Source organism: Ranitomeya imitator, chromosome 2 (genome assembly GCF_032444005.1).
Source record: "Ranitomeya imitator isolate aRanImi1 chromosome 2, aRanImi1.pri, whole genome shotgun sequence".
NCBI lineage: Eukaryota > Metazoa > Chordata > Amphibia > Anura > Dendrobatidae > Ranitomeya > Ranitomeya imitator.
The window spans coordinates 612,178,585-612,195,497 of record NC_091283.1 but is presented as its reverse complement, the minus strand read 5'-3'; the positions used below and the strand labels follow the sequence as shown (position 1 = coordinate 612,195,497).

The 16,913-nt window shown below is 41.3% G+C and overlaps 1 protein-coding gene across 3 annotated transcripts in view; it reads left to right on the top strand.

The window, feature by feature from the left end:
* The window catches only part of NOTUM (notum, palmitoleoyl-protein carboxylesterase), a 107,493-nt gene that overhangs the window by 83,232 nt on the left and 7,348 nt on the right, over positions 1-16,913 (top strand). For all 3 annotated transcript variants that reach the window (XM_069752460.1, XM_069752459.1, XM_069752461.1), the window contains one exon: positions 1,199-1,299. In XM_069752460.1, the coding sequence (XP_069608561.1) occupies positions 1,199-1,299 (101 nt within the window). The remainder of the gene's footprint in view (positions 1-1,198; positions 1,300-16,913) is intronic.

The following is a 16,913-nucleotide window of genomic DNA, read 5'->3' as shown; positions in this document are numbered from 1 at the left end:
CTCATTTCAAGGCAGAAACATTACTGTGTCCAACAGTTATTATATATATGAAACTGAAATAGCTGTTGCAAAAAAAAACAATTTTTATAAAACATTAAGCTTAAGATTAATAGGGGTGCCCAAACTTTTTCATATAACTGTAGCTCTGGCAAAAATTAAGAGACCACGGCAAAATTTTCAGTTTGTCTGATTTTTCTCTTTATAGGTATATTTTTGAGTAAAATGTAAATTGTTCTTTTATTCTAAAAACTTCTGACAACATGTCTCCAAATTTCCAAGCAATACATTTTGTATTTTTTTTCAGAGAAAATGGTCAAATTTTTTTTTAAAAAATGCTTTCAGACCTCAAATAATGCAAAGAAAACAAGTTCATAAACATTTAGAAACAACAATACTAATGTTTTAACTCAGGAAGAGTTCAGAAATTAATATTATTGTGGAATAACAATGATTTTTAATCACAGCTTTCATGTGTCTTGGCATGCTTTCTACCAGTCTTTCACACTGCTCCTGGCACAAAAATGTAAGCAGTTCTTCTTTGTTTGATGGCTTGTGACCATCCATCATCCTCTTGATTACATTCCAGAGGTTTTCAATGGGGTTCAGGTCTGGAGATTGGGCTGCCCATGACAGGGTTTTGATGTGGTGGTCTTAGTTTTTGCCAGAGCTGTACATATTACACTTAACATTGTTACTCTAAGACATTGCCCATGTGTAAATGTGACAAGCCTACAACCTGCAGTAACCACCGATACCAAACCGCTGCACGACCAGCTCTACCCTTGCCTACTGTATTCTCACCCATCCCTTGTAGATTGGGAACCCACTCGCGGGCAGGGTCCTCTCTCCTTATGTACCAGTCGTGACTTGTATTGATTAAGATTATTGTACTTGCCTTTTATTATGTATACCCCTCCTCACATGTAAAGCGCTGTGGAATAAATGGCGCTATAATAATAAATAATGATAATAATAATAATAAATGAGGACAAACTGGCTGTCTCCATCAGTAAATAACGAATCTAAATACTATGGAAACTTGGTTGGAAAGGCTTTTATATAATTCCCTTTTTGTTACATATTTGACAAAATTGCTTATGTAGTTTTAGAGCTGAAGGTTAAAAGCAGGGACCGGGTTTATCGAATATAATTTAGTTGTGACCTGGTCTTTTACATAAACATTCTCTCTCTATGTCAGATACTGGAATGGAGTCGTTCCAGAAAGGTGTAAGCAACAATTCAAAGAAGGGGAAGAATGGAATTGCTTCTTTGGCTACAAGATCTACCCAACACTGAGAAGTAAGTAGTGCAAAACTGCTACCAAACTAAATATTTAACACTATAGTGGACTTGCCCAAGTCTGTATTTCATAATGGATGAGTGTTTTATAGAGGGTCTTTTACACAATCAAAAGTTGCCAGTTTTTAATTTTCCTTTCTTTCCGTTGTTCCCTTGAAATGCCATACAGTTCCTAGATATTGCCTTTTCATTGAATAATTATGTTCTTTTCCTAGGGGGTGTGGCTCACAGGATTTTCTTAGGATGTGTCTTTAAGCTGCTCTGCATTATTACCCTGTGAGCAATACCCCCTTATAAAGACCATAAATTAGCACTAAATGAAAAGGTCAATATCTCTGGAACCGTATGGTAGAATAAAAAAAAAATCAAGAATCAAAATACTCAAGGGAGGAGCAGGAATAAAATTAGAGCACATCCTGGCCACTTTTTAACCTGTATCAGAAACGTATGCAGCTAATGAATTCTTTTGAAAACCCATCTATTAGAAGTGGACTTAAGATCAAAGTCAACAAATTATGAATGAAAATAGAGGCCCAAGAGAAACCAGCTGCAAACTAAAATGTGTCTTTACAAATGCATAGAGCATGGGAAACAAACAAGGAGTATTGGGAGCTGCTAACAAGAAGAGAAATATGATGTCATAGGCATCACTGAAACTTAGTGGATGATACACATGATCGGAATACAAATCTTTGAAGGCTGCAACTTATTTATGAGAAACAGTCTCAACAAGAGGGGAGGTGATGTTGCATTGTAGGTTAGTAAAGCATATATCTCCACAGAGATCCTAGCTTCAGAGAATTATAGCTCTATAGAATCTGTTTGGGTAAGAGTACAAGGAGAGAACAGAGAGGACACTATTGTAGGTATTTACCATAGGCTACCTGGACAGACTGAAGATATGGATGAACTCTTTTTACATCAGATGGTTTTTGTTCTAAAAAATGTAAGACATGGTGATCATCGTAGATTTTAACTATCCAGATATTTGTTGGGAATCTCTCTCATTCAAAAGTAATAGGTCCAGAAAATTCTTATCTTCTTTTGCTGACAAATTATCTTTCAAAAGGTAGAAGAGAGAACAAGAGGATCAGCCAGTTTGGACCTATTTCCTACCACCATGGAGGAAATGGTTGAGGACGTAAAGGTGGATCGGAATTTAAGAGGCTGTGATCATGCTCTCCTTGAATTTGGGATTATAAAAGGAGGAAGACGTGTGAGGACTGTGACTTTAAGGTTGGATTTCAGAAAGGCAGATTTTAATAGACTCAGAAATAGGGTAGGAAAGGTCCAATGGCTGGATGTTCCAAAGGATAGAAATGTCCAAGAAGAATGGGAGATTTCACAAAATTAAGTTCTCACTGCACAATCTGTAACAATCTTGAAAAGAAGGAAGAATAGGGAACATTTAAAAAGACCAGGATGAATTAACACAAAACCTAAACACTTGCTAAAAAGGAAAAAAAAAAGTATATCAAATTAAAGTTGGCAAATCTATAGAAGAATATAATGCTGTCTGTATGGAATGCAGGGAAAGCATTAGAAGATCTAAAGCCAGTAATGAAATTAAGCTTGCAAGGGAGACCAAAAGCAATAAAAAAGGATTTTGTGGGTATGTAAAAATCAAAAGAAAAGTCAAAGATGCGATATGCAATAGGAGTGTTACAGGATGAAAAGGGTGAAGTGGTCAAAAATGATGTTGAGATGGCCGAACTTTTAAATTCCTGTGTTGCATTTGTGTTCTTTAAGAAAGCAATTGTAATATCAACTGATCTTTGCTGGAATAAAATAATCCACATTATCACAGAGTGATGTTGAGGGAACACTTGGCTAATTTAAATGAATTTAAATCTCCTGGCCCAGAGCAATTACATCCTAGGGTACTGAAAGAGATAGCTGACAAAATTGCAGAACCACTAGCCAGAATATTTGAAAATTCCAAAGGTGATCAGGAGAAGTCACAGAAGATTGAAAAAGGGCAAATGTTGTCCCTATCTTCAAAAAAGTAAAGAAGATGGAGCCTGAAAATTACAGGCTAATGAGCTTTATTTCTATACCAGGAAAGATCTTTGAACAAATTATTAAACCACATGTATGTAAGTACTTGGATAAGAAAACACTAATTAACAAGAGCCAGCATCGGTTTGAAGCAAACAAATCATGCCAGACTAATCTGACTGGGTGGATCAAGGAAATGCGGTCAATATAGTATAATTCAACATCAGGAAAGCATTTAATAAAGTATCTCATATTATCCTTATTGAAAAAATTACCAAGTATGGGATTGACAAGGCTACGGTTAGGTGGATTCATAACTAGTTCAGTGATTATATTCAAAGAGTGGTAATAAATGATTGCATATCCAATTGGAAGAGCCTTTCAAGTGGGTTACCACAAGGCTCTGTCTTGGCCCCAGTGTTGTTCTACATTTTTATAAATAATCTAGATAAGGGAATTGAAGATAAATTAAAGCTGATGCAAAGCTAAGAGGGATAGCTAACACCAGATAAGTCAGAGAGAGGATTCAGAAGGATCTAGATAAGCTTGAACAATGTGAAGCAACTAATAGAATGGTATTTAACAGGGAGAAATGCAAGATTCTACATCTGGGCAAGAAAAATTAAAATGACATCTACAGAATGGGATGAATAGAACTAAGCAACAGTACATGCAAAAAAGATTTGGGTATACTAATAGATCACAGATTGCACATGAGTCAACAGTGTGATGCAGCAGAAAAAAGCAAACACAGAGAGAAGCATAGAGTCTAGATCACATTAAGTAATTATTCCCATCTACTCTTCCTTGGTCACTTGGTCAGACATCATCTGGAATACTGTGTCCAGTTCTGGGCACCACATTTTAAAAAAGACATCTAAAAATTGGAGTAAGTTCAGAGAAGACCTATTAGGATGCTGAATAGACTGCAAACTACTGTATGTCCACGATGAACAGTTAAAGGATCTGGGAATATTTAGCTTTCAAAAAAAAAAGGCAAAGGGAAAACTAAGTAAATGTCTACAAATATCAAAAATCTTTTGATCGCCTGTGTCGTAACTGTTTGCGTTCTGACCCAATGTCAGATATGCCAGATCACCAGTGAGGCCAAATCAGGAGTTTACGCCCTTAATTAAAAAGCGCGCTTGGAGAAAAAGGAAGCTGCACACATACTATGAGCAAAGTCACTTTTTATGATCTAATGGAGCAAGAGGCAGTATTTTATACCATTTACAACAAATGTAACTCTCAATGTAATTCATGTAGCCCTCCCCCCTGTTACCCCGGTCATACTGACCTTTATTTCCCACGTACCCAGAACATGCTGTTTGCTGACTATTGCATTTAAATGCAAAGTCGCAGTGACAAAAAAAACTTAATTCTGGCATTTTGACTTTTTTTTCACTACGCCGTTTAGTGATCAGGTTAATCCTTTTTTTATTGATAGATCTGGCGATTCTGAATGCGGCGATACCAAATATGTGTATGTTTGATTTTTTTTAAATCGTTTTATTTTGAATGGGGCTAAAAGGGGGTGATTTGAACTTTTATATTTTTAAAAACATTTTTTTTACTTTTGTCATGCTTCAATTGTCTCCATGGGAGGCTAGAAGCTGCCATAACCCGATTGACTCAGCTACATATAGGCGATGATCAGATCGCCTATATGAAGCTGACTTACTCACTTGCTATGAGCGCCGACCACAGGGCTGCTCTCACAGCAAGCCGGCAGTGACAACCAGGAGACCTCTGGTTGTCATGCCAACCCACCGGTGACGGGTCATTGGTGGGTGGATTTCCGGCGCGATTGCCTGAAGCGCTTGTTAAATGCCCTGTCAGAGTTTGACAGCGGCATTTAACGGGTTAATATCTGTGGGTGGATTGTGATTCCACCCGCGGCTATTGTGGGCCCATCTCAGCTGTTCAAAACAGCTGACATGTCCCAGGAATGATATGGGATCACCGTTGGAGCCCACATCAAAGGGAGGGTGACCGACGTGGGTGTACTATTATGTCCAACATCGGAAAGGGGTTAAAAACGTTAGTTCGGCACACAAAAAATAAGCCCTTACCCAACCTGAGATCACAAAAAATGGAGACGCTATGGGTATCGGAAAATGGCACAATTTATTTATTTATTTGTTTAACAAAGTTTGGAATTTTTTTCACCACTTAGATGAAAAAGAACCTAAACATGTTTGGTGTCTGTAAATTCGTAATGACCTGGAGAATCATAATGGCAGGCTAGTTTTAGTATTTAGTGAACATAGTAAAAAAGCAAAACATCAAAAACTGGGATTGCACATTTTTTGCAATTTCACAGCACTTGGAATTTTTTTCCCGTTTTCCAGTACACAATATGTTAAAACCAATGGTGTCGTTCAAAAGTATAACTCGCCCCGCAAAAGCAAGCTATGGCTATATTGACCGAAAAATAAAAGTTATGGCTCTGGGAAGAAGGGGAGCAAAAAAAGAAAACTGCAAAACCAAAAATACCACCAGTCATGAAGGAGTTAGAAAAATTACAAAAAGGAAAATGGGCTATTCAAAAGTTTGGGCACCCTACATGGTTAGTACCTAGTAGCACCCCTTTTTGAAAGTATTCATGCCTGTAATTAGTTTTATAGCCAGCTAAGAGTCTTTCAACTCTTGCTTGAGGAATTTCTATTCATTCTTTCTTGGACATTTTTTCGGAGTTTTGTGAGATTCCTGGGTCGCCTTGGATGCACTGTTTTGAATTTGATGTTCAGATCAGGGGTCTGTGAGGGCCATTGTAAAACCTTGAGCTTGTGCCTTTGAATTAGTCTATTGTGGATTTTGACGTGTGTTTAGGATCCATTACCCATTTGGAGAAGCTATCCATCTTCAGCTTTTTTACAGATAATGTTATGTTTGCATCAAGAATTTGTTGAAATTTAATTGAATCCATTCTTCCCTCTACCCGTGAAATGTTCCCCATGCCATTGGCTCCAACATAACCCCAAAGCATGATTATCCACCTCCATGCTTAATGGTTGATGAGATGTTCTTTTCCTGAAATGTTGTGCCCTTTTTTTTTTCTCCACAGATGACTTTGATCATTGTGGCCAAAGAGTTCTATTTAAACCTCATTGGTCCACAGTGTTTGTTTCCAAAATGCACCATGCTTGTTTAGATATTCTTTTGCATGCTTCTGACACTGAATGTTATGGTGAGGTCGTATGAGAGGTTTTCTTCTGATGACTCTTCCATGAAGTCCATATTTGTGCAGCTATCTCTGAACAGTATAAAAATGTGCCACAGCTCCAAAGTCTGCAAAATTTTCTGAAGTTTTTTTGCAGTCAAGCGGGGTTCTAATTTGCCTCCCTAGCAATTCTACGAGCAGCTCTCTCACTGAAATTTTGCTTAGTCTTCCAGATCTTATCTTGACATCCACTGTAAGGGTACCATCTCACAGTGGCACTTTTGTCGCTACGACAGTACGATCCGTGACGTTCCAGCGATATCCATACGATATCGCTGTGTCTGACACGCAGCAGCGATCAGGGACCCTGCTGAGAATCGTACGTTGTAGCAGATCGTTTGGAACTTTGTTTCGTCGCTGGATCTCCCGCTGTCATCGCTGGATCAGTGTGTGTGACACCGATCCAGCGATGCGTTCGCTTGTAACCAGGGTAAACATCGGGTTACTAAGCGCAGGGCCGCGCTTAGTAACCCGATGTTTATCCTGGTTACCATCGTAAATGTAAAAAAAAACAAACACTACATACTTACATTCCGGTGTCCGTCAGGTCCCTTGCCGTCTGCTTCCCGCACTGACTGACTGCCGGCCGTAAAGTGAAAGCAGAGCACAGCGGCCCTGCGCTTAGTAACCCGATGTTTACCCTGGTTACCCGGGGACCTCGGCATCATTGGTCGCTGGAGAGCTGTCTGTGTGACAGCTCTCCAGCGACCACACAACGACTTACCAACGATCACGGCCAGGTCGTATCGCTGGTCGTGATCGTTGGCAAATCGTATAGTGTAACGGTACCCTTACTCTTCTCTGCCATTTCTTAATTAAATTTAGACCTGTGGAAAGTGCAACTTGAAAACGCTTTGCTATTTTCTTATAGCCTTCTTCTGCTGCTTTGTGGGCCTACCGCATTTTAATTTTCAGAGTGCTAGGCAGCTGCTTAGAAGAACCCATGGCTGCGGTTTTTGACCACAAGGTTAGAGGAGGCTGGGTTTTTATAAAGCTGGGAAATTTGCATCAACTGGCATTTCCTAAGAATGATAGTGAACAAGCTTTAACCTTAACAGCCTAACTAAGGTCTGAAACCTTGGTCAAAGTTAGCTGAGCATACAAATCTCCAAGGATGCCCAGACATTTGCATCAGCCCATTTTGCTTTTTGTAATTTTTGAAAATGTAATATATGTCTGTATATGATATATACACTGCTCAAAAATAAAGGGAACACCAAAATACCACATCCTAGATATCACTGAATTAAATATTTCAGTTGCAAATCTTTATTAATTACATAGTGGAATGTGTTGAGAACAATAAAACATAAAAATGATCAATGTAAATCAAAATTAATATCCCATGGAGGTCTGGATTTGGAATGATACTCAAAATCAAAATGGAAAATAAAATTACAGTCTGGTCCAACTTCAGTGGAAATGCCTCTAGACAAGGAAATTATGTTGTTGTATGTGTGGCCTTCACGTGCCTGTATGACCTCCCTACAATGTCTGGGCATGCTCCTGATGAGGCGACGGATTGGTCTCCTGAGGGATCTCCTCCCAGACCTGGACTAAAGCATCCTTCAACTCCTGGACAGTCTGTGGTGCAACGTGACGTTGGTGGATGGTGTGAGACATGATGATCCAGATCTGTTCAATCGGATTCAGGTCTGGGGAATGAGCGGGCCAGTTCATAGCTTCAATGCCTTCTTCTTGCAGGAACTGCTGACACACTCCAGCCACATGAGGTCTGGCATTGTCATGCAAAAGGAGGAACACAGGGCCAACCATGCCAGCATATGGTCTCACAAAGGGTCTGAGGATCTCATCTCGGTACCTAATGGCAGTCAGGCTACCTCTGGCAAGCACTTGGAGGACTGTGGGGCCCTCCAAAGAAATGCCACCCCACACCGTTATGGACCCACTGCCAAACCGGTCATGCTGAAGGATGTTGCAGGTAGCAGATTGCTCTCCACAGCGTCTCCAGACTCTGTCACCTCTGTCACATGTGCTCAGTGTGAACCTGCTTTCATCTGTGCACAGCACAGGGCGCCAGTGGCAAATTTGCCAATCCTTGTGTTCTGTGGCAAATGCTAAGCGTCCTGCACGGTGTTGGACTGTGAGTACAACCCCTATCTGTGGACGTCGGGCACTCAGACCATCCTCATGGAGTCGGTTTCTAACCATTCGTGCAGACACATGGACATTTGTGACCTGCTGGAGGTCATTTTGCAGGGCTCTGGCAGTGCTCCTCCTGTTCCTCCTTGCACAAAGGCTGAGGTAGCAGTCTGTTATGACCTGGTGGTCAGGACAATAATGGACCTGGTGGATAAGAGCACACGGAACGACCCGATAGTTACTGATAACATAGGACGAGCTCTGGGACGTGGGAACTCTGCTGACCGCAATCCCCAATCCTAACAACCACACCAGAAATGGCCGTGGATTGCTCCCAACGTTCCCTATGCAACTCGGCACAGCCTAAGGAACTAGCTAGCCCTAAAGATAGAAAAATAAAACCTACCTTGCCTCAGAGAAATTCCCCAAAGGAAAAGGCAGCCCCCCACATATAATGACTGTGAGTAAAGATGAAAATACAAACGCAGAGATGAAATAGGTTAAGCAAAGTGAGGCCTGACTTACTGAACAGACTGAGGATAGGAAAGGTAGCTTTGCGGTCAGCACAAAAACCTACAAAAAGACCATGCAGAGGGCGCAAAAAGACCCTCCGCACCGACTCACGGTGCGGAGGCGCTCCCTCTGCGTCCCAGAGCTTCCAGCAAGCAAGAACAATCAAAATAGCAAGCTGGACAGAAAAATAGCAAACCAGAGAAAAACAAGCAGTCACTTAGCTTCTGCTGGGAAGACAGGTCACAAGAATGATCCAGGAGTGAACTAGACCAATACTGGAACATTGACAGGTGGCATGGAGCAAAGATCTAAGTGGAGTTAAATAGAGCAGCCAGCCAACGAATCAACCCCGTCACCCGTGGAAGGAAACCCAGAAACACCCACAGCCACCAGAGAAAGTCCATGGACAGAACCAGCCGAAGTACCATTCATGACCACAGGAGGGAGCCCGACAACAGAATTCACAACAGCAGTCCTGCTGCTGGGTTGTTGCCCTCCTACGGCCCCCTCCACATCTTCTGATGTACTGCATGTCTCCTGGTAGCACCTTCAGCCTCTGGACACTACGCTGATAGACACAGCAAACGTTGCCACAGCTCGCATTGATGTGCCATCTTGGATGAGCTGCACTACCTGAGCCACTTGTGTGGGTTGTGGAGTCCATCTCATGCTACCACAAGTGTGAAAGCACAACCAACATTCAAAAGTGACCAAAACATGAGCCAGAAAGCATTGGTACTGAGATGTAATCTGTGGTCCCCACCTGCAGAACCACTCGTTTATTAAGTGTGTCTTGACAATTGCCAATAATTTCCATCTGTTGTCTATTCCATTTGCACAACAGTATGTGTAATTAATTGCCAAACAGTGTTGCTTCCTAAGTGGACAGTTTGATTTACTTGGAGTTATATTCTGTCGTCTAAGTGTTCCCTTTTTTTTTTTTTGAGCAGCGTCTATATATCTATATGTATGTATATTTTCTCAGTGGATTTTTTTTCCTAAAATACAAAGGAAATGTGTCATCTTTAACTATAGCCCTTTTTGAGATCGTTTCATCTTCAACTTTGTGGCCGTAAGTGTTGCCACCCTTGAAATTGTTCCAAAAAATGAAGTATTTCTCCAAGAAAATTATTGCAATTACACATACATCCATGCTTATTTCCGTTGTGTGTATTTGAACAACATAAAAAACAACAGAGAAAAAGAAACAAATTGGACATAATTTCACACGAAATCCCAAAAATCGGCCAGACAGAATTGTTGGCACTTTCAAGTTAAAGGGAACCTGTCACCCCGAAAATCGCGGGTGAGGTAAGCCCACCGGCATCAGGGGCTTATCTACAGCTTTCTGTAATGCTGTAGATAAGCCCATGATGTTACCTGAAAGAGGAGAAAAAGACTTTAGATTATACTCACCCAGGGGCGGTCCCGCTGCTGGTCCGGTCGGATGGGCGTCTCTGGTCCGCTGCGGCGCCTCCCATCTTCATTCCAAGACGTCCTCTTCTGATCTTCAGCCACTGCTCCGGCGCAGGCGTACTTTGTCTGCCCTGTTGAGGGCAGAACAAAGTACTGCAGTGCGCAGGCGCCGGGCCTCTCTGACCTTTCCAGCACCTGCGCACTGCAGTACTTTGTTCTGCCCTCAACAGGGCAGACAAAGTACGCCTGCGCCGGAGCCGTGGCTGAAGATCAGAAGAGGACGTCTTGGAATGAAGATGGGAGGCGCCGCAGTGGACCAGAGACGCCCATCCGACCGGACCAGCAGCGGAACCGCCCCTGGGTGAGTATAATCTAACGTCTTTTTCTCCTCTTTCAGGTAACATCAGGGGCTTATCTACAGCATTACAGAATGCTGTAGATAAGCCCCTGATGCCGGTGGGCTTACCTCACCCGCGATTTTCGGGGTGACAGGTTCCCTTTAATATTTGGTTGCACACCCTTTATAATAAATAACTGTAATCAGTTGCTTCCTATAACCATCAGCGACCTACTTACCCTCTCAACTGCAATTTTGGACAACTCTTCTTTTGCAAACTTCTCCAGGTCTCTCATATTTGAAGGGTGCATTCTCCTACCTGCAATTTTAATATCTCTCCACAGGTGGTCAGTGGGATTTAGATTCAGACTCATTGTTGGCCATTTCAGAATTTAATTCAGGTGGGATTTTCACATTGCTCACACTTGTTATTTACCACAAGTACATTTAAAGGAGCATCACATGCTTGAACATGCTTGAAGTTTAAAACCACAATTTTGGAAATTTGCCAACAATTTTGTCTGGCCTAGTTTAAGGATTTTATGTGAAAATATGTTCAATTTGCCTTTTTTATGTTTTTTTTTGTGTTGTTCTTATACACAAAAATGAAATAAACATGTATGTAACAAAATATGGGTAATTGCAATTATATGCTGGTAGGAACACTTCATTTTTTGGAACAATTTCAAGAGTGCCAACACTTTTTTGGTCATGACTGTATAAAAAAAAACCCCAAAACTATTTGCTGCCCTTTTCAATCAATCACAGAACAGCTCATTTCCTGAAAAAAAATAGAACTGTGCTGTAATTGGTTGCAATAGGAAACAAAGACCATTTGTCTTAAGCTCTATAAGATTTAAAGTACAACTCATCTTTTTTTTTCAATAAAATTTTTTAGACAGATAATTTTAATATTTTTTATATTTGTGTTCAGTGGCGTAACTTGAAACTCATAGGCCCCCTATGCGAAACTCGGGGCCCCCACATATTTTAAATCTTTAAAAGCATTAGTCTTTTTATATAGGCCAAAGGGAATTTTAGGGCCCTCTAGGCTCCAGGCCCCGGGTACGATTGCAACCCCTGCACCTGTTGTAGTTACACCCCTGTTTGGGTTAATAACCTTATTTTGTCGCATTCAAGTAGAAAATAGGTGCAAAATTGTCTTTTAATAAGTGCATAGATCCATACTCCCTATAATGAGTATTGATCTGCATGCTATGAGTGCAGGTGGAGCAGAGGTGTCATAGTGTGTGCACAGTCACTTTGTATATAGCAGTCACAGTGAGAGTGCAGTGCATACCCAGCTTCTGTATTCCTCTCACTGTGACTGATATTTTAAAGAGAGCTGCTCCAATTTATGATCATCACATACCACAGCTCCTGGCCAGGGAAGATGGTATAAAGGTACCGTCACATTTAGCGACGCTGCAGCGATCTAGACAATGATGCCGATCGCTGCAGCGTCGCTGTTTGGTCGCTGGAGAGCTGTCACACAGACAGCTCTCCAGCGACCAACGATCCCGAAGTCCCCGGGTAACCAGGGTAAACATCGGGTTACTAAGCGCAGGGCCGCGCTTAGTAACCCGATGTTTACCCTGGTTACCATTGTAAATGTAAAAAAACCAAACACTACATATTTACATTCCAGTGTCTGGTCACGTCCCTCGCCTTCAGCTTCCCGCACTGACTGAGCGCTGGCCGTAAAGCACAGCGGTGACGTCACCGCTGTGCTCTGCTTTACGGCCGGTCGGCGCTCACAGTCAGTGCGGGAAGCTGAAGGCAAGGGACGTGACCAGACACCGGAATGTAAGTATGTAGTGTTTGTTTTTTTTACATTTACAATGGTAACCAGGGTAAACATCGGGTTACTAAGCGTGGTCCTGCGCTTAGTAACCCGATGTTTACCCTGGTTACCAGTGAAGACATCGCTGAATCGGCGTCACAAAAGCCGATTCTGCGATGTCAGCGGGTGATCCAGAGACGAAATAAAGTCCTGGACTTTCCCCAGCGACCAACAATCTCCCAGCAGGGGCCTGATCGTTGGTCGCTGTCACACATAACGATTTCGTTAACTTAACGATATCGTTGCTACGTCACAAAAAGCAACGATATCGTTAACGATATCGTTATCTGTGACGGTACCTTAAGTCGCTTATGATTAATGAGTATACATCATAGAAAAATTAGTTGGCGCACCACAATGATATCAAATAAATAAATATATATTGAGGGTGCAAAACAATGGCTAATACGCAGAGCAGATAATAAACAAGAAAAGGAAAGCCACTATAATGTATGCACACCACCAAAAGTTATAATAAGTCAAACAAGCTTTATTGGTAACATATAAAAACAATTAAAACCATACATACAAAACTCCCTCCATATACGTGTGCCCAACACTGCCCAATACACAATACTTCCAAATAGTAGTGGAAAACATGCTTCAAATATGGCAGATAGTCAGATAGTATACACATATAAATAATTACTGGCAAAAATCCGCCCTGTCCTGATCAGCAAAAGATATATCTGTCGATAGCAAAACCCTGTCAGGCTGCAGCTTACCCACAGCGAATATTCCTCCTGGTATATAATGAGTAGGGCACAAGCAAATACGGCCAAATAATTACCCCAAATAGGAAGAAGGAGCACGGCTGTCACCCATCCTGAGCATAAGAGGGGAACATGCTGCGGCAGCTAGAAGGTGATCCAGACAGAAGGCTCACAAAATCTAGAGAAAATATAGCAAGAACTGGGCAGCCAGCAAGTGAAGGGCAACGGAGGAAGAGCCCTACGCGTATCGCTGTTCAAGAAAGCTTCGTCAGGGGTGATCCAGCAACGAAATAAAGTCCTGGACTTTCCCCAGCGACCAACAATCTCCCAGCAGGGGCCTGATCGTTGGTCGCTGTCACACATAACGATTTCGTTAACGATATCGTTGCTACGTCACAAAAAGCAACGATATCGTTAACGATATCGTTATGTGTGACGGTACCTTAAGTCGCTTATGATTAATGAGTATACAGTCATGACGTCACAGTCTCTGCTGTGTTGCATCTGTGTACTCAGTTATCATAAGTGACATGCTGTCTTTTCAGCCAGGAGCTGTTAGCATAAACTGGAGCAACTGTGCATGGTCAGACACAGTCATTACACAGTACATACTGTAGCGGGAGACATTGATAAAATTGTCCCAGCTTAGGAATATTTGTTTTAACACATTCAATTGCTGGACATATTTTTATTCCAAGATCTATTAATTAAAATATACGTTGTTCATGGGACAACCCCTTTATTTATTCATCTCATCCTTGAGATATTGATCTTGTTTCACCAACAGGTTAATTTGCTATTACCATCAATCCATATGAGACAGTATAAAAATAAAAATATGTTAATAACATAAAAAATATGAATCCATATCTCAGTATTTCCGACTCCATTACCTAATTTGCTTAAAATTTACTGCTTGCTGCATACTACTTTGTGGTAGTCTAAAGTTGTTTGATGTGACTAATAAAATCACCTTTTTACTGTATTTAAGTGCCAGGTCATTATTAGATCTATCGAAGCACACAATAAGGTATTTTAAGCCTTGGCATAATATATATAATTTATATAGTAAACTGTGTCATGCTGTACAATTATAGCAATAAAGGGTGTAGCTACATGTCCTGATCATGGTAGGGATCAGATATTGACAAATTGCATGGTTATGGCAAATGGTACTGGGTACTAGATGCACATCCAGAATTAGAAGTGGCTGTGTGTCGCCAGCTGGTTGACATCTGCACACCAGACATGGCTAGTTCTATTTTTGTCTGCCTTTGAAATGCAATACTGTCAACTCTATCATTTATTAACTGGGAAGAAGAATTCTTACATGTATATTACCTGTTCTTAAAGAGGACATATCACTTACCATAAGTATGGAGGTTTTTTTAACTTGGTCTAGATGCTGCTGTTCCCCTCAGTCTGTAATTTGTTTTTTTTATTTCCTGTTCCTGTACGTACCTCTGCATTCCTGAAATATGCCAACCTCTTCCTTTTTTTTCACCTTCTGTATAAATCTACTTGTTAGTTAAGTGGGTGTGATCCATTATTTCACCTTGTGGGCTTCAATTTGAGAAGCACTCCACTTTGGATAACACGACTATATATACATATACAGTGGGGAAAAAAAGTATTTAGTCAGCCACCAATTGTGCAAGTTCTCCCTCTTAAAAAGATGAGAGAGGCCTGTAATGGACATCATAGGTAGACCACAACTATGAGAGTCAAAATTAGAAAACAAATTCAGAAAATCACCTTGTCTGATTTGGCAAGATTTATTTGCATATTATGGTGGAAAATATGTATTTGGTCACCTAAAAACATGCAAGATTTCTGGCTCACACAGACCTGTAACTTCTTCTTTAAGAGGCTCCTCTGTCTTCCACTGTAGTAATGGCACCTGTTTGAACTTGTTATCAGTATAAAAGACACCTGTCCACAACCTCAAACAGTCACACTCCAAACTCCACTATGGTGAAGACCAAAGAGCTGTCGGAAGGACACCAGAAACAAAATGGTAGCCCTGCATCAGTCTGGGAAGACTGAATCTGCAATAGGCAAGCAGCTTGGTGTGATGAAATCACCTGTGGGAGCAACAATATGAAAATGGAAGACATATAGGACTACTGATAATCTCCCTCGATATGGGACTCCACGCAAGATCTCACCCCGTGAGGTCAAAATGATCACAAGAACGGTGAGCAATAATCCCAGAACCACACGGGGGGGCCTAGTGAATAACCTGCATAGAGCTGGGACCACTGTAACAAAGGCTACTATCAGTAACACACTACGCCGCCAGGGACTCAGATCCTGCAATGCCAGACGTGTCCCCCTGCTTAAGCCAGTACATGTCCGGTCCCATCTGAAGTTTGCTAGAGAGCATTTGGATTATCCAGAAGAGTATTGGGAGAATGTCATGTGGTCTGATGAAACCAAAGTAGAACTGTTTGGTAGAAACAAAACTCGTTGTGTTTGGAGGAGACAGAATGCTGAGTTGCATTCAAAGAACACCATACCTACTGTGAAGCATGGGGATGGCAACATCATGCTTTGGGACTGTTTCTCTGCAAAAGGACCAGGATGTCTGATCCGTGTACATGAAAGAATGAATGGGGCCATGTATTGTGACATTTTGAGTGCAAACCTCCTTCCATCAGCAAGTGCATGGAAGATGAAACGTGGATGGGCCTTTCAGCAGGATAATGATCCCAAGCACACTGCCAGGGCAACGAAGGAATGGCTTTGCAAGAAGCATATGAAGGTCCTGGAGTGACCTAGCCAGTCTCGAGATCTCAACCCGATAGAAAACCTTTGGAGGAATTGAAAGTCCGTGTTGCTCAGCGACAGGCCCAAAACATCACTGCTCTAGAGGAGATCTGCATGGAGGAATGGGCCAAGATACCACCAGCAGTGTGTGCCAACCTTGTGAAGACTTACAGACAAAATTTGACCTCTGTCATTGCCAACAAAGGATATATAACAAAATATTGAGATGAACTGTTGTTAATGACCAAAAACTTATTTTTCACCATAATTTGAAAAATAAATCTTGCCAAATCGGACAAGGTGATTTTCTGGATGTGTTTTCTCAATTTTGACTCTCATAGTTGTGGTCTACTTATAATGTCAATTACAGGCCTCTTTCATCGTTTTAAGTGGGAGAACTTGCACAATTGATGGCTCACTAAATACTTTTTTCCCCACTGTAAACTACAAAAAGTAAAAGAGAGGGCAATATCTCTGGAATAGAGACGCACAGAAAAAAATGCCTCCAGATTCAGGAAAATAGCGACATTTACAACAGGTAAGGATAAAAAAGACTAGAAACAAGTCTTCTTTAATGTGAACTAATTGCTAACTATAGGCCTCTTTCTACTGTAAAAGCTGTCGAACTACTACAATGGCATTATCCACACAGGCCCATGGAATGCCCCCTCATGTGCTTGCAAATACTGCACAACTATA